Source organism: Lactuca serriola, chromosome 4 (genome assembly GCF_051521515.1).
Source record: "Lactuca serriola cultivar US96UC23 chromosome 4, Lser_US96UC23_V15, whole genome shotgun sequence".
Lineage (NCBI taxonomy): Eukaryota > Viridiplantae > Streptophyta > Magnoliopsida > Asterales > Asteraceae > Lactuca > Lactuca serriola.
Window position 1 is genome coordinate 365686882 of NC_136411.1, and position 18689 is coordinate 365705570.

At 35.5% G+C, this 18689-nt stretch overlaps 1 protein-coding gene and 1 long non-coding RNA gene across 2 annotated transcripts; both read right to left on the reverse strand.

Annotated features, from left to right (window-relative positions):
• Positions 1-8770: 8770 nt before the first annotated feature.
• Positions 8771-11543, reverse strand: LOC145097674 (uncharacterized). The gene is made up of 4 exons (XR_013704455.1): positions 11363-11543; positions 10414-10545; positions 9532-9696; positions 8771-9166 (listed from the first exon to the last, which is right to left on the reverse strand). It is a non-coding gene; the product is annotated as an uncharacterized LOC145097674 (long non-coding RNA).
• Positions 11544-13791: 2248 nt separating this feature from the next.
• LOC145099739 (uncharacterized) lies at positions 13792-16097 on the reverse strand. The gene is made up of 2 exons (XM_079037257.1): positions 15641-16097; positions 13792-15515 (listed from the first exon to the last, which is right to left on the reverse strand). Exons 1-2 carry the CDS (start codon positions 16095-16097, stop codon positions 13792-13794), a joined length of 2181 nt encoding a protein of 726 aa, XP_078893383.1.
• Positions 16098-18689: the final 2592 nt, after the last annotated feature.

Here is an 18689-nt window from a genome sequence, read left to right on the forward strand (position 1 = left end):
TGAGGCAAGAAGATTGCCTTGAACTCGCCAAGTCATGGCATTGACTCGCCGAGTTACTTCACGAGTGAGTCTAGCTTCCGACCCGCTGATTCCTATCCCACGACTCACCACTCCACCCCGCAAGCACGAAAAGGGGGAAACTCGGGGACTCGCGACTCGACTCGCCGAGTCAGATGAACGACTCGCCGAGTCGACCACATGCAAATACTATACACGCGATTCTGCTTGAATCCAGCTCATGGTATTCATAGATATGGGTTTCTAGGGCATGAATAACACGTAAAGTTTCCAACTTTACGTGTAAATATTCACCAATGAAGGTTTTAGGGCTCAAAATGCACCAAAAAGAGTAGATCTAGGGCTTTCATGCAATATGGCTCCATAAAGGCAGTAGATCTAAGCTCCTGGAGCTCAATCACACCTAGATCTAGAGGCTAACAACTTATTACAAACCATAAGGCACAAACAAGCTTGGGGAAAAACTCAAGAAGGACTTCCATGGAGCTAAAAGGGACTATAAGCATGAAAACAGAGGGAAATCGAGTTATACCTCAAGGAAAAAACTGAGAGCTCAAAGATGCCTGGCCTCTTCCTCTTCTTCTTGATCTACTCTTCTTCCCTCTCCAAAACTTCAAGAAAACACACCAAATGCTTCAAACTCACAAGGAACAAGACTTGAACGAAGTATAGAGCTCTGAGGGTGAAGGGGGCGAGCTTAGGGGCGGATAAGAGGGTTTAAATAGGGTGCAAACCCTTGAAATTTAGGGTTTCATCAGACAGCGGGGACTCGCCGAGTCCAGAATATGGACTCGCCGAGTCGCCAACTTAAACGTGTTCCGGATCCCGTCTCTACTCGGCGAGTCGGACCTACAACTCGCCGAGTCCAAGGCTAAAAATGAAAAACACTAAGATAAATTTTACGTACCAGGAACTAGGTGCTACAAATGTAATTATCCAAAGTAAGTGTTTATGGTTATGTAGTGGGACCCAATTATTAATTGGGTGATGTTTTGATATTGACAGATCGGGGATCTGTCATCCAACAGCTGGGGTTGAGTCCGCGGGACTTCAGCAGTGTGGGATTGTGTCTACGGGACTTCAGCAGTGTGAGGTGAGTTACCTTCCAGTAGCGGTGGGTCTACGACTATAATGTCGGCCCACCAGTAGGAGTTCTTGTTAGATGATTGTCTTTGTGATAATTTTCTATGTTTGCTACTACCTGTTATGTTTATGTGCTAGCATGATATGATGTTATGTGATAGTGGTAGTAGGGGGGTGAAATAGTCCCCGGTTACCGGTCGATAGGGCCGAAGGGGTAGATTGGTACCCAACTATGCTAGACAGATTATGATATATGTGATATGATATTATGTGGTAGTAGTAGGGGTGAAATAGTCCCCACTTACCGGTCGACATGACCGAAGGGGTAGGCCAACACCCATATATGCTAGGCAGTATATGACTTATGTGTTTATGCTATGCTTTTATGTGGTAGTGTTAGGGGTGAAATAGTCCCCGGTTACCGGTTGAAAGATACCGAAGGGGAAGCCAGCACCCAGATATGCTAGGCAGTATCTGGTCGAGAGGACCGTAGGGGAGCCCAGCACCCAGGTATGCTAGGCAGTATCCGGTCGAGAGGACCAAAGGGGAGGCCAGCACCCAGATATGCTAGGCAGTATCCGGTCGAGAGGACCGAAGGGGTAGGTCGGGCACCCAGATATGCCTAACAGTATATGTATGTTATATGATCGTATGGTATGTGGTATGATGGGGGAACTCACTAAGCTTCGTGCTTACGGTTTTCAGTTTTGGTTTCAGGTACTTCGTGTTTAAAGGAAAGGAGTCGGCTTGATCGCAGCGCATCACACTATGGTTTTCCGCACATGAGATCTTTGGGATTACACTCTGATATTGTTTTATGATAACATGTTTGATTATTTCTACTTTGGTTTTGACATGACATGATATTACAAATGTTTTATTACACTGTTGGTTTTATAATGACGTATTTAAAAATGAAATTGTTGGCCTGTATTTTTGGGATGTTACAGTTTGACTGTCTCTGATTTCCACGAAGTCCAGATCACAAACTTTCGAAGTTGAGGGTTGATTAGTATCAATCTTAACCAACAAATCATTAACTTTTTCTTTCCCTTTAGATGATGATGCAACATTAATAATAGACAACTGGAAACAATTGACATCCTCAAGTTCACTAATTTCACTGATATTGTCAGAATTATCCTCAATATCAGCAAAATTAGATTGAGAACTAGATGTTGAATTCTCAATCTTTTTCAAAATGTGAATTTGTTCAGACTTAGTCAAAGTATCATTTACAATATTAACTAATTCAGTTGTATCAAGACATTCATCTACTTTGACTATTCCATATATATATCTATCATCAGGAACTTTGTCAAATTCAGCTATTTCTTTCTCACAATCATACGAAATATTATCTACCTTAGCTCTTTCGTAAGCTAAAAAAGGCAATAATTTTCTATGTTGTTCTTTGCTTATTTCGCAAGAATGATGTAATTCTGTTAATTTCCCATACAATCTCTTAGCCGAATTACATTAAATGTTTCTTTGAGCTAACAACAGTTTTATTTCACTCGACAAATTATTGCTATCAACCATAATGTTTGTAATCTGAAGTTCTAAACAATCTACTTTAGTATTTTTCGAATATAACTTCTTCTCTGTCTCTAACAACTGCATAGAAAGCTTCTTAGCCTCATTGCTAGCAGATACCACAATTAAATCAAAATAAGTAACAGTTTCATCGAAAGATACCAATTCAGAATTATAAGCATGTACTGGAATATTAAAAGATTCAAGAATATTATGTACCTTTGTTGTCATTGGAGATTTGTCTGCAGCCTTTGATATGAAGCATCTTCCTTTTACTTCGTATGCTTCTTCATCAGATTCCTCCTCCATCTTTGCAAACATTGCTCCATGTGTCGGATTTCACATCTCCTCATCATCTGATCCAGATGACCAGACCTGATAAGTTCCATCGTCTTCTTGTTCACCCATGGCAACCAATGACAAGTTTTTCGCCTTCGCACGAACTTCCTCCAATCTTTCAGCATAATATGCTTCATCTTTTATCTTATTCTTCTTATCATCCTTCTTCCTCAACATGCAATCATTGGCTAGATGATTAGCCCTATTACAGTAGTGCCAGTCTACTCCAGCATCTCCCTTCAACTTCTTCTCACTCTTTCCCTCAACAAGCTTCGCATCCTTCTTCTCATCACTTGCAGTTATATTCACTAAACTTCCTTTTATCTCAGTTGACTTAATCTTCGGATTGAATGGCTTTTTGAAGAACTTTTTGACATGGTTGTTCGAATAAAATGCTATCGCTTCATCATAATAATTCATGATGAATCCCTCTTCTTCATCATAATCATTTTTCTCATGAATTTCTTTCTCAGTCATTTTTGAAACTCAAGCCAGTGGACCTCCCAAACTCACCTTCGTTTCATCAGCAATTTCGTTCACTTCATTTTCGTTTGTCACACCCCCAAACCAAGGATGGCGGAAACGTCCGGGGGTGGATGACTTCATGTATAGTATCACAACAACGAGTATATTAGTGCTCAAAGTAAATACAACCAATCATATATATATATATATATATATATATATATATATATATATATATATATATATTCGAAAGAGCTACATCATTGTATGAATTACATGTTCTAAATCAATTACAATATGTAGATAATAAGTATGAAATGTTTGTCGCCTTAACGTCCCATCCTCAAAAGCACTTGGTTACCTGTTTATTGTTTTCCTGAGATTACAAGTAGTTTTGAAAAAGTGTCAACACAAAGGTTGGTGAGTTCATAAGCTTTTGATGGTAAGAGTTTAAAATATCATCTTTGTAAAACGAGGTATGATACCCAGAAAATCCAATATTTTCCTTATAAAAGTTATGTAGTCCTAAGTACCGGGACCAGAAATGAACAAGTATTTGTCATACTTAAAGATGTAAAGTGGTTTTAAATTGGCGTAAAAACCCTTCTAAATTTGAGAAAGACACGTAATGAATGATGTGTAGTCTTAAAATACCAAGACCGAAAGTATACCATAATACCTGTAATTATTGATATAGAAAGTGATTTTAAATCGACATAAAATCCCTTTTTGATTTATACAAAAAAAGAAAAATCTCGTAAACTTTATGTGTTGTTAACTCCCTATGTGAGCGCTATAATCATACTATGACTAATGAACATGCCACGACGTTTCTCAGGCGTCGCAAAACTGATATGACATTTGTCACCCGTAGACCTGCAGGTTCCACTGTAGCTAGCAGCAAGGTGTGGGGTGTCAAACCCAATATAGATCTATACACAATTATCACGTTCTCCCTACAAGAGACTCTGATTATAACTACCAGGAATTCTAACTCGTACTCTAGGAGTACTGAGAAGGATAACTCACAATTTAAGCTAACAAGTTTATGTGTGGTGTGCGTGAGTGTAAAAACCCTTTTTCTATGGAAATAAAACCTTCCGAAATGTATTTGTTGTGTTAATGGAAAACATAAACCATACCTATTATAGTTTATCCGAAACGTTTGTAATGATGATGTACGTAAACTATATTCAATGTAGTTTATTCAATTGTTTAAGTAAAATGGATGTACCTTGATTTAAAACAAATGTGTTATCCTTTATATTCCGGATGTATTTTCAATATATCAAATCCATTTATTAACTGATGCATGTTTATAAACTAAGGCAAAATGTCATTTATTTGCAATAACACACATTCATATAAAGATATACACCTTGCTCAACATGTTACAAGGTGATAAGAAATTGTTAGCATTTTTCTGTTATTACTAGTTTCGATCGTTATTATTGGAACATTTATAAAAACTTCTTAACAGGTCCAAATCAGAATCCGTAAATTCCGGGAGTTTGGAAAATGAGTCTAGTTTATTCATAAATTTTTCCATGATTTTTAGTGACATTTAACTTGTGTGATCAGATCCATAATCACAGACTGGTCCGGTTTGATGTTTGAAATGATAGACAGTTTTGTAAAAATCACCATAAATTGTAGAAAATCGTATGGAGATGTGCAAGTAGTCATTTTAAAGCTAGAAACTTGAACTACATGCACCTAAAACAGTTTTAAAAACTAAAATGTTTAAGTTGACCAAAACAGTCCGTGAATGGAGTCCAACTTTTCTGATGAAAGCTGTTAGGAAATTTTAGTTATGTTCTTGGTGTTTTAACTTGTATTCTCCCCCTTAAAACTTAAGAAAACATGATAATGGAGGGGTATGAACTCACCTTGAGTGATTTCAGTAGATGGATGTTGAAGAATTGAAGTGTTCAACTCAAGAACACTTGAAGAATCACTTGAAGGTCCGAAGATCTAACAAGAATGTGATGATGTTTGTGTAAGAAATCAATGATTTGAGTAGAATGAAGTGTAATAATCACAAGGAGGATGAATTATACTTACCAAGAGAAGAATAAGGCTTGAAAATCAGCCTTGGAGACTTGAAATGGAGAGAAAAAGTTTGAGAGAAAAGTGGTGTTTGATTCTTGGTGAAATGAGAGCAAATGAGAGAAGTGAGGAGAGAGGATGAATATCCAGCTCTCAAAAACGTGGGAATAACTTTTTAGAGAGATAAAAAGGACAAGGAAGTGACAAGGTATGGTGGGGAGGAGTGTGGGTTAGTCATGGAGTGGGTATGGTGGTTGCTTGAGTCATAGAATAAAGGAAAGTCAACACTCCACCTCTTGTACTTCACCCACACTTTTTGGATAAGGTTTTATCCTTAAAAACGTGATAAATTAATAATTATGGGTCCTTATATGTTAAAATAAAGTTTTGGGTGAAAATACCGCGTTAAAATAATTAAAAACGGGCCTTAAACGCAAAACTACGCGAAAACCGGGAGAAAATGAGTTTCCAGCGAGACCTCTTGGTCCTAGGCCGAGGTTCGGTCCTTGCTGTGGCCGAATCCGAAATGAAGCGAAACAGAGGGAAGCGAAGGGAGGGCTCGGGTTCGCATGCCAGGCTCGGTCCGAAGGTAAGAGGCGAAGATGGTCAGACCCGAAATGTACCGAAGGTTCGGGTTCGGGTGATGTGCGAGGTTCGGTTCCAGGAGCCTTCGGGTTCGGTTCTTTGAGTGAGGTTCGGTTCAGCAGCCTTCGGCTCAGAAGGGTTCGGGTCCTAAGAGGACTTTCGGGTCCTAAGAGGGGTTTCGGCTCCTTAAGTCCGTTTTTCGCGTAGACTTCCGTTTTTGGGCTGTTTTCGCCAAATTCGAGGGTCAGAATGCCCCGAGTGATTATAGAAAGTTGAGAGAGATTTCGAGAGAGATTTGGGAGAGATTTCACATACTTAGAGAGATTTGGGAGAGATTTGACATTCTTGGAGAGATTTCTCATACAAAGAGATACTTGGGAGAGATTTCACATACTTAGAGGGATTTGGGAGAGATTTGACATTCTTGGAGAGATTTCTCATACAAGGAGATATTTGGAAGAGATTTCACATACTTAGAGAGATTTGGGAGAGATTTGACATTCTTGGAGAGATTTCTCATACAAAGAGATATCTAGGAGAGATTTCACATGCTTAGAGAGATTTGGGAGAGATTTGACATTCTTGGAGAGATTTCTCATACAAAGAGAGATTTAGGAGAGATTTCACATTCTTGGAGAGATTTGGGAGAGATTCTCGATAAGAAGAGATGGAGTGAAAACGATTGAGAGCGGTTTTGTGTGTGACGAATGTGAGTGTCCGGCTTCGCAATGCAAGGTCCGTAAACCCCGTTAAGCCTTGTTTAAGGATCTTGCATACTCCCGATGAGTATGCAACATTGTTTTATCGGTTTGGCTCGCCACGTACCATAGTTTTAGGTTAAGGAGATCTAGATGTACGCACTTTTCGATTTATGATCTCTCATTAGAATAGCGAGTTGTTTAGAAATTACATAACGTAAACTCTAGTACCTACGGGCAAATCGAGTTGACCGGTTTGACTTGTTGACTTTAGTTGACTTTGACTTGACTGAAAATTGACGGTTGTCACATCGTGTGATTTTAACTGATTGTACAAGTCATTCAAAGTTGACGTATCAAAGCTTTGTTGATTCTTAACCATCATGCTTGCACTTCGCCACTCCTTTCTAAGACCCATAACGAAGATAAGATTGAACTCCATGACTGATCTGGTGATTCCATATCGGTTGCATCGATAGATTAATTCATTCAAATTATCGTAGTATGCCTCAATAGTTTCACCGTCTTTCTGTCTGAAGTCTTTCAGTTCAACCAAGCATTGTTTCACTGAGTTAACTCTCGTCTTCTCGCTTCCTTGAAATTTCTCTTTTAGATTGTTCCAGATCTCCTTTGCAGTTGTACAACTCCTCACATAGTTGTACACAAATGGATGCAAAGCTCCTCGCAGTTCTCTCATGCATCTCTTCTCCAGCTTTTTCAGACGATCAGATTAATTCTCTACCACAGAACTTCCAGAAGAAGCTCCAATTGGTTGAACATTCGATGGAGGATTGAGATTACCAGAAATACAAGTCCACAATTCTTCATCCAAACCATTCAGATAATCCTCCATACGATCAGCCCACTGATCGTAATACTCAGGGATTAGCATCGGAATTTTTGTTGATGATCCTAACAAATGAGAAAATGAAGTCATGGAATTAAGATTGAATAACGTCATTGTTGTACGGAAGAAAACTTTGAGAATTTTGAAGAAACTTTGACAATTTGAAAGCAAACTAGTTGATTTAAATTGAAATCACTAGATGAACACTCGATTCAACAATTCAAGTGCAGAATCGAATCACAGACTTAGATCCAATGAATTTTTCACTTTTTAAAAAGTGCGGAAACTTTTAAACCAAAAAAATTGATTTAAAAACTTTTGAAAAGATGAAAATCAGATCAGAGATATGATTCCTTCTCTAATACCAAATGAAGAATCAAATAATCGAGTATGAATTTTAATCAGAGTTTGAAATAAAAAAATGTATGTAAGATTGAACACCGATATAAATAAGATCTTGTTTCAGCTCAATATTACGCTTTTAGGTTTACAGAGTGCAAAATAGACAAGACTGTAAAAACCTTATCTAACTCTAGTAAAGACTCCTATTTATAGGAGAAGAAAAGCGTACAAAAAATATACTAAGGACTAGACCATTAAGCTTCGAATAATGTGCACTAGTAAAATAGATTACAGAGAATATGAAGACTGTACTATATACAAAGACCTATGACTCTTCGACTAATTACAACCAATTTAGCCCTTACAGCTTCCATTTTATGTAATAACCATTTTGAGAGATTAGTCAAGTGAGAGAATTATTACATAACCCACTTTGTAATAGCTTACTAGATCTAATGAGAGCTTAAACATGTTTGTTTATATTGTGTGTCTTCGTTATTGTTTTAGATTCACTTGATCATTACAATTCAACATACGCCATCATAATCGGGTCACTACACTCATAAAAGAAATTGCATTATAACTTTCCATGAAAACAAAGTTATAAGAAATCAATAATTTTCCTACATAAATGGTTATTCTTCTTGCAGCTCTAGAGTTGGCCCACACCGGCCCATCCATGTTAAATGGAAAATTAGGTAAAAGATAATTTTTTTCCTTGAGAGATGCAAGAGCTTTCAATATACATTGAAATTGAAACTCTCAACTATAGATTTTAAGACTTGGATCCTTGACCCTTTTTTAAATATACCTCCCAACCGACTTCAGTTAGGTGTGTAAACATGTAGTACATGCATAAATAAAAGCTTTGTGTACACGATGAACATATTTAAACTTTAGTACACTGGACATGCAAACACTTGAATTTATGACACATATTTAGTACATTACAGATGCAACCACTTGAATCTAGGGATTTAAGACGCTACGAAGAAAGCATGAACGCATACAATAAGAACATGTTTATAGCAAAAACTCAAACCAATAGAATTTTTGACAAAATTATTAGAGTAATCGGCATATTTTGACCAAAACGGACGAAGATGCCCGAACCCAATCTCTAGCTATGGCTTCGATGCTTGTGCTCTTTTGGTAGCCCAACCCCAACACTTGCTATGATGGCTCAATTGTTTGAATTTGACCACTAAATGCAATAAATTTTAAATAACACAAAATCCTTAGTTGTTTAAACACCCCAACATCCATGACATACAGTACCTCTAATTTATAAAAAAAGCTAAGTATTTCTATCATTCTTTTAATTTAGCTGTTTTACCAAATCTTCTTAGTGATTATTTTTTTTTCTTAGTGATTAAATGATTCTATCTTTTCTGATTGTTTGATGAGAAAAACATTTTTTCTGATACTGAAAAAGGGAAAAACAACACATGTATTCATTAATTTATAAATTTTGCCACTAAACTATTAGTTTTCATTGATTGTTAAGACTTCAATAACTAAATCAATAAAAAAAACCGCTAGTTGAGAGTATATTAAGAAAAGGCTAACCTTTTTCTTGAGGTGCTTGGTTAATACCTACATGCATGGTTGTAATGCTACAAGGAACATCACAAAACTGACTCATGCATTCTCCAACCGTTTTACTGTTCTCCAATACTTTTCCATTACTAATTAATTTTACATCTTTTATCGTTCTTGGAGCATTTTCCTTCCCTGTAGAAAATAAAACATAGAATTCTTTCATTTAGTCAAGAAAGAATAACAATATGTTTTCTTAATGCAAAAATAAAAGTCTGTTTAAATTGATGGAATGGAATGACGAATAAGGAAAATATCGAAGAAATGGAATGATCAAGTTAGTAGAATAAGAAAGATAACGAAATGAGTCATATATATTTGTGATCATGTTGGGTTGCTTAGATTGAATGAAAATTATTTTCATAATTAAGAGTATTTAATATTTATGTAAATTCTAAGTCTTGTTTTAATACTAGTCTATATGTTATTCAGCTGTTATTATAGAAATTATTATTTACAATACAAAAAATAACAGTAATAATAAAAGCTATAGAAACCACATTAAAATAACAAAAATAAAAGTTCTGGTTATTTTTAGAAAATAAAACTACAATTTAATTAAAATCATGACTCTCAAAAGAATATGTGACATTGAAAGTTCTATAAAATTTTGGTTATATTACAATTTTCCATTCGACAAATAAAAAAATAAAAAAAAAAACTTCACTGACACTCCCGTGACACTCCCGCACGAGTCAGGAATGACATTTGACAAAATATGAGAAATCAGGTCCAATCCATTATATCTATATCTGACAAAACTTTGATTCCAATACAACAAATCATTTTTTTTATTCAATCATACCAAACACTACCCCAAAAAATGCATCAAGAAAAAAAATATTTTCCAACCTTCAGGCCATTGAGAAATGATACTTTCTTTCAAAGAAGCCACACTTGTGGCTATTGGGAAGCTTGAAGGACCAATAACCGATCCGTCAATCAAAAGAAACTTGATCTCAAGTGAATCTGGCACCCCTGACACTAAAAACACGATAATCATGCAATCATTTTCTAAAGACACATCCAAAACACCCTTAGTTGTTATGTAATTATTTAAAGAAAAAACAAGAACAATCGTAGCCAAAAAAAACAATTATATTTACTCAATACAAATGCAAGAATCAAGGTGGCCAGAGTTTTTATGAGTATTTCAAGGAAGTTAATGAATCAAAACCAAGTAGGTTAACAAAATGTATCCCAAAAAAAGTCATGAAACCACCAAAGAATATTATTAGAAAGGCATTATTAAATTAGTATTTAGTATATTATTGGAATTACTAAATTAGATTCTAAAAGTGTTGGTAGTATATTAGGAATCCATATGCTTTTGAATAAAATATAGATAAGCAATTGATTCAGAAACTTTTAAATATACCAACTATTAAACTTCCAGTAGGATTTAGCTTCAAATAAAGAAGCACACAACTTTTTAATATGAAATTTGCAAAATTAAATAATTAATGCCTTCAAGAAAAGTCAAGAGTCGATCAACCACCTAAGAACATAGCTTATAGTAAAATTCTCAAGGGTGTTAAACTTAAACCTATAAATCAAGAAAAGAAGAACTACCCACAAATCTTTAGATTTGTGTAGTGAAATCGTTAATTGGAGCGTTCGAATTAATATAAACAAAAGCCAATAATCACCAAAAACATCTCATCTGCTAAAATTCTCAAGCGGGTAACATCTATACCACAAGTCAAGTCAAAATTAAGAACAAAGTCAAGATCCAAATCTTCATTTACATGTACAATGATCATAGAATAGAAACATATTACATGGATCAAAAGATGCTTACTTAGATCAAAGAAATCGATCTGGATTCTGGATTCAACTACAGTGATGAATTTCGTGAGAACAAAGACGATAGGTTTTCTTTGCTGATGAATTTGAAAGAAAAAAACAGAGGTTTATATAAATCGCGTGAAGAAAATAATAGGAAATGTGTAGGAAAGGAGACTGTAATTTCTATGAAATTTGAACTTTGTGGGGTCATATCAATCGTGTGAAAGAAAGAATGAGAAAGGACTACTGAAGACTTGTTGATGCATTTACACTGGCTTTTCAAAGAACTTTCATACACTTTTTCAAATGACATGGAAAAGACGCTTCATCATATCACGTGATCCCTTGGAAGATGAATTCATTTAATTTTGATTAAGATAACTTCAAACAATGAGTGAGGATAATAATATTGTTAAATGTGGTTACTAAAGTTTTGATTGATGATCTCTAGTTAGAAACTAGGGATGTTTAGCCATCTTTTTCTTGACTAGTGAGTGGAATCCAATTTCAATCTCTTTTAAAAGTTAGGCATATTACTATAAACAAGTTAATATTTCCAGTGATGGTTTCATATTTTTAGTAAAACTATTAAGCATTATTTACTGTTAAATTAACATAAGTTTTATTTCTAGCTTCTACACTTACATTTTCTAAAAAAATGAAACATAAACCAACAATAGTGTATGGTCGAAAACCATAATCAATTTACAAGATATAGCAATTATTATCTTATAGTTAAGTAAAATATCCAACAACGTTAACCAATGAGCGTTTAATTAAATCTTGAGCGATATATGTCGTCCAATTCATTCATTCATGAGATGGTGTCTCTACTTTCCTTGAAGTAGTTTTAGTTATGAAATATACCAAACAAAGTTAGTTGATTGTGTATAAGAATTTATATACAAAGTTTCCTTTGATGTTTTTTTTCTATTTTTTTAGTAAAAAGAAGCAAAGCCTCTGGCACAAGGCACGAACATGGAAGTAATGAAAAAGAAAAAGTTTTGTAGTTAGACCATTCGTTCTATCCATTCTAGTGTTTCCTTCTATAGAGAAGATGAGACCCTAAAAGTGAAAGTGTTCGCAACGCATACCGAAAGGGTATCAATGAAGCCGAGTAGGGCACAGAACAATGGATCAATTTATTCAACAAGATCCATTCGAATCAAACCAGACCAGGGTGAATGGGATTGGTTTGACCTCTCGCTCGGAATTCACCCACCGCCGACAGATGTCCCTTGCCATGTTTCGTGAACAGTTATGCCCGAGAATGAATGAATTGTGATATAGCGCCAAATAAGTCACAGCTCTGTAACTAACTTGAAATCCATAAAGGACTTTAAGTGAGAGAAAATAGGGGGCCCTAAAATGCCTCAGAACGACTGCACATTACATCATATCAGCACGACCAAATGGAGGCGGAAAGCTGATGGGCGCTAGCGCTTTATATTATATCAATAAAATTTGAATTCAATTAAGTTAAGATTTTTTCCTTTATTAGTAAAGTTGCTCGAGGCTGGAAAATGAGAATACAATCTAGAAGATTTGGTCGAATGGTAGAAGAATATATGGATTCGTTAGGAATTGATAGTCGTTGGCTAGACATACAAGTCGCAGCTGGCCGGGAATAAGAGGGATCAACGACGTTGCTACTAGCTACTAGTATCCACAAAAGGCCCAATCCACCACAACTTAACTAAAACTTTTTCACCCACTACAAAAAACTCAATCCACAATGAAACTAAAACTCTTACACTACAATAGCTGGTGAGATTTGGCCCCTTTCCTTTTGCCATAGGTATACCACCTCAAAACCATGTATGTTAGACCATGTAGGCAAAAACGATCAACTTCACTTAGGCACATTAGGCCTTCCGGTATACGTGCAACAAGGTGTCTTGTGGTTGAGGTGGACCACGACCACGGCCGTGCACACCATCCCGACCGATCATAGTCGTTATGGTCCATATTCCCGACGACGAAATGAAATGGCCAATGAAAACGTTTTCCTTTCTTTTGACTGTTCAACGGTCATTTTTTAAGTTTTAATTTTTTTCTTTCAAAAACTCAATACATATATCTAATAAAACCATCACATTTTACTCTCGTTCTATAAACCAAAACACACATGGAGGATTTGGAATTGTTAAAAATTCTTGACTCGGATGATGATGGGGAATTCATCTCGACCTTCTTCGATTTTGTGCAACACATTCACGATGAAGAAAGTTCGAATGTTACTTGTACAAGGGTGGTCGTCAATCGTGATCGCCAAACCGCACACAAATTATTGGTACATGATTACTTCGCCGATAATTGTATTTAGAATGATGACGCATTCGAATGTCATTTCCGTCTAAATAAGGCTACGTATTAGTAATGATTTAGAAGTTCGTTATGATTTTTTCAAACAAAAACCCGATGCTAGATGAAGAATGGGTTTTAGTAGTATACAAAAGTGTGCGACTGTGTTTTCAGTTTATCAATAATCACAAGCCATAAAATAAACGCATGGCTCGCAATATTATCACCAAACCAAACAGAATCCGACCAGCTCACCCTCATCCTACTATCCCTTATATCATTCCAAACACATTGAGTAGAAAACGGACCCTTAACTCCCTTATTATCCACCCACACAATACTATCTTTTTGATTATGATTCTTTATAACAAATCTGTCCCCAAAAAAATCTTGATTACATTCAATCCAATTATTTAGCCAATTAACATTACATCCTTCAGCTAAATTAGCAACTTTAGTACTATCAACAAAACCAGCCTCTCTAATCATTCTTCTTGTTATAACCTCACTCAAAACCCCTTTCGGGTACCACCAATCATGCCATGCAAAAACCTTATCACCAATTCCAACTTCATGAAAAATATGTTTCCTTATAAATTGCCTAATGTTCAAGAACCTTTTCCACGTCCAGCTCATATTATTCTTATTCATAATATCCCAAAAATTCCTATCCTTCACATGGTAATCCTTGACCCATTTCACCCACAGCGAATTATGCCCACTAATAATTTTCCACACATGTTTAGTAAGTAAAGCAATATTCCAGGTTCTTAGATTCTTTATTCCCAATCCTCCTTCCTTCTTAGGCATACAAACATCATCCCATTTAACTTTAGCATTCCCTTTTTTCAATTCCCCACCACTCCATAAAAAACCCCTTATAATCTTTTCAATTTCATAAATCGTATTAGCAGGAATTAAAAAAACAGATGCCCAATAAACATGCATTGTCACAAGGATAGAATTAATAAGTTGAATCCTCCCTGCAAAAGACAACATTTTATTCTTCCAATCCTGAATTCTCTTTTTCACTTTATCAACCAAAACCTTACAATCACTAATATTAGCTTTACCAGCTGTTAATGGCACCCCCAAATATCTAACAGGCAATATACCACTCTTGAATGGTAAGATTCCTAAAATCAACCTTCTCATGTTTGGTTTAACTCCACAAAAGAAAATTTGGCTTTTTGGAATACTAATACTCAATCCCGACACCAGTTTAAAATCATCCAAAGCTTCCTCAACAACACGAACTGAATGAGTATTGCCATAATAGAAAATTAACAGATCATCCGCAAAACTCAAGTGAGTAATTTTCTGAGATTTGCATCTCCAGTGGTATTTAAAATCACTATTATCCATAATTTTCTTCTTAAGAAGTAAGCTGAAAAATTCCATAACAATGGTAAACAAATACGACGATAGCGGATCACCCTGCCTCAGCCCACGTTTTCCTTCAAAAAAACCATGATCAACACCATTGATACAAACCGTAAATTTAGGTGTCGACACACAAGTCATGATCCAGTTAACCATGAATGGGTGAAATCCAAATCCAACTAGAGCCCACTCCAAGAACTTCCAATCCACAGTGTCATAAGCTTTCTGGATATCAATTTTCATCGCACACCGAGGAGGACTCTTATTACATTTATACCCCTTCATCAAATCTTGAGACAACAAGATGTTTTCAAAAATCGATCTTCCAGGGATAAAAGCCGATTGGTTTTCATCAATTATACTTCCCAAACAACTTCTGATTCTATTAACAATAACTTTGCTGATACACTTATAGATAGTGTTACAACAAGCTATTGGTCTATAATCCGTCACCTTCTTAGGCGCAACAACCTTTGGAACTAAAACAATTCGAGTAGCATTTACCTCCTTTAACAATTTTCCACTCCAAAAAACTCCCTAACAGCCTTACACACATCAGATCCAATTATTCCCCAAGCTGCCTTATAAAATTTTGAAGAAAAACCATCAGGTCCAGGAGCCTTCAAGTCATCAATATCGAACATTGCATCACGAATCTCTTTATCTGAAATTACACGAATCATGTCAGTTGCCATATTCTCATCTAATTTGTTCTCAAACAGCGCTCCAAAAGTAGGATTTATCTGGACAATATTTTCCAAACCCAGAAAATCCCTAAAATGTCCCACAAATCTATTTATCATATCTTTCCCTCTAATCCAACTTCCTCCCTCATCCAAAACAGCTTCAATTTTATGCCAATTCATATTACTCCTAAGAGTATTATGAAAAAAAGTCGTATTTTTATCTCCTTCACTAAGCCATTTTACTTTAGATCGTTGCTTCAAGAATTTCTCTTCATCCACACATAAGGAATAATACTCATTCATCACATTAGCGAGATCACCTCTAACTGCCTCATTATCAGGATTAGAATCCAACAAACTTTGGATATGATCCATATTATTCCTTAATTCTTTTTTCTTAGCTTCAAAGTTACATGAAAACACAGGATAAAATGAAAAAATGGGGAAAAAAAGATGGATTGGTTTGTGTTTTTTTCAAAAATCAAGAAGATTCGGTGAAGCATTTGTTTTTTGAATGTGAGTTGCCTAAAAAATTGTGGATTTTTTCAAAAAGTAGAGCTGATATTGGCAATTGTCCTAATAATTAGGATGATGTGCTAAATTTTTTTGTGAATAATGTTAAAGGGAAAAGTTTGAATAATGTTGTTAAAAGATTGATTTTGGCATGCACAGTTTATTTTATTTGGAGAGAGAGGAATGGAAGGTTATTTAGTAATAGAAGGTTGGAGTTTGATTCTATATCTAAAGAGATTGAGGACTCTATTAGATTGAAACTATTAGGAATGAAGAGGCATAAATTGGTTTCTAATCTTGATTTATGCAGTAAATGGGGAATTGTAATTAATAGGAGGAGAGGAATACAATTTTAATTTGAATGTTTCCATGGAGTGTGGGAATAAAGTTTGGAGCTGTATGATTAAGCTGGTGTTCAGAATTGTCAACTGGGTGTGTAAGTGGAGTATTTGGACTAGTGTAAATTCGTTATTGATCCCTAGTAAGTATTGGGATTCAATTGAAAGTGTGAATAGTTTTATAACCAAAGGAATTGACGGATTAGGTGTTAAAGGAAGTTTATCTCTCTTTAATACTTTTTGTACCTCTCAAAGGAATATAAGGAATATGATCTTTTTAGAGATTATTCTTTTATATTGCTTTGGACACGTGATTGATGCCGTGTCAAGTCTGGAACTTGTTAGAATTGACGGAAGGGGTTTCGGGGTTCATAGGGGCATTTTTGTCTTTTGGTATTTCTTTTGTTTAGGTGTTTGCAATTGGGAGTATAGGATGTTATTTTTTGAGGAAAATATTCTTTGGTTTGATTTGTTTGTTTGTGGAAATACAATTTTGGGTTTTTTTAAGGGTCATAACTCTCATTGTTTTGTTATATATAAGGAGAGCAGTTGGTTTGACTATATAGGGATTTGTTTTGATGAGTTGATGATACCTTTTTTCCCATTCTATTGTGGTATTTCCTTGTGCAGGATGTATTGGCAAAATGGTGTGAAGAGGATTACTCGAAGAATGGTTGGAGATGAGATAAAAGATGGGAGTATACAAGGATGGAGTGGCGACTATATTGACACATTTCGGGGCTGGTCTAGAGTTTTGAAGTGCAATCTGATGAGAGGAAGCATGGAATATGAGGATTATGTGTTGTTAAACTTTTTGGTTGTTTTTTTCTTTGGGAATTATTTTATGGGGTTTGTTTGTGTTGGTTATGGGGGTGTTTGGATTAGAGGGTGGAATGTTTTTTGTGTTAGGAAGTGGATGTATTGCTGGTTATGGATTGGTTGGGGTAGATTAGATGTGGGTGTTGGTGTTTATTTTGTTTGAACTTTAGTCTTCTTGTATTCTTTTATTTTTTTAATATAGTTTTGCCGAGACTCCGGTCTCTTCCAAAAAAAAAAAAAAAGTGTGCGACTGTGCTTAGGTATTTGGGATACGGTATAACATTTGATGCAGCTGACGAATACTTCAAAGTATCCTAAAGGACCGCAATTGATTGTATAGATTGGTTTTGCGCATGTATGTATGAGGTTTTTCATCAAGAATATTTGTGTAAACCAAGTCCATGTGATATTGAGAGATTATATTTGGCTCATGAAGAGAGGCATGGATTTCCGAGTATGCTTGGCAGTTTAGATTGTACGTATGTGGCTTGGGAAAAATATCAAAATGTATGGCGTAGTCAATTCACTTGAGGAGATATATGTGAACCAAGTATAATCCTAGAAAGTTGTCGCATCTCAGGATTTATAGATATGTCATTCCTTTTTTGGAGTCTCGAAGTCTAACAACGACATTAAAGTTTTTGGTCAATCTCCACTTTTTAACGATCTTTGGATCAGCAAAACACCAGATATGACGTTCACGGTGAACGGACATTCGTATAAATACGGTTACTACCTTTGTGATGGGATATACCCGGATTATTCAACACTTATGAAGGCATATTCGATTCCTCGAAGTGAAAATGCAAAGTTGTTCACAAAGAGACATGAATCAACGATGAAGAATATCGAGAGGGCATTTGGAGTCCTCAAACAAACGTGACATGTAGTGAAATACGTTACACGACTTTGGGATAAGGATTGAATTAAACGAATGGTCCTAGCATGTATTATAATGCATAATATGATCATTGAAGATCAAGGTCGAGTGATTTGCACGTACGATCCAAACGATGTCGTCATCCCGCTTGAAGTGTTTGTACCCAGAACTAATGAATTTTTATCACGAGTTGTTGAAATTCATAACAACTAAACGTGTTTCAATCTTCGAGAAGATGTCGCAGATCATTTGTACCAACTAAACATGAGCAAAGATTAGTTTTTTTTTTACTTATGTTTGTTTGTTTGTTAATTTAGGTTATTTAAGTTAATGTGATGTTTTTTTATTCTAGGTTTGAAGTTGTATTTATTTTTATAATTAATGAAAAACTAGTTAAAAAAACTCAATGTTTTTTTT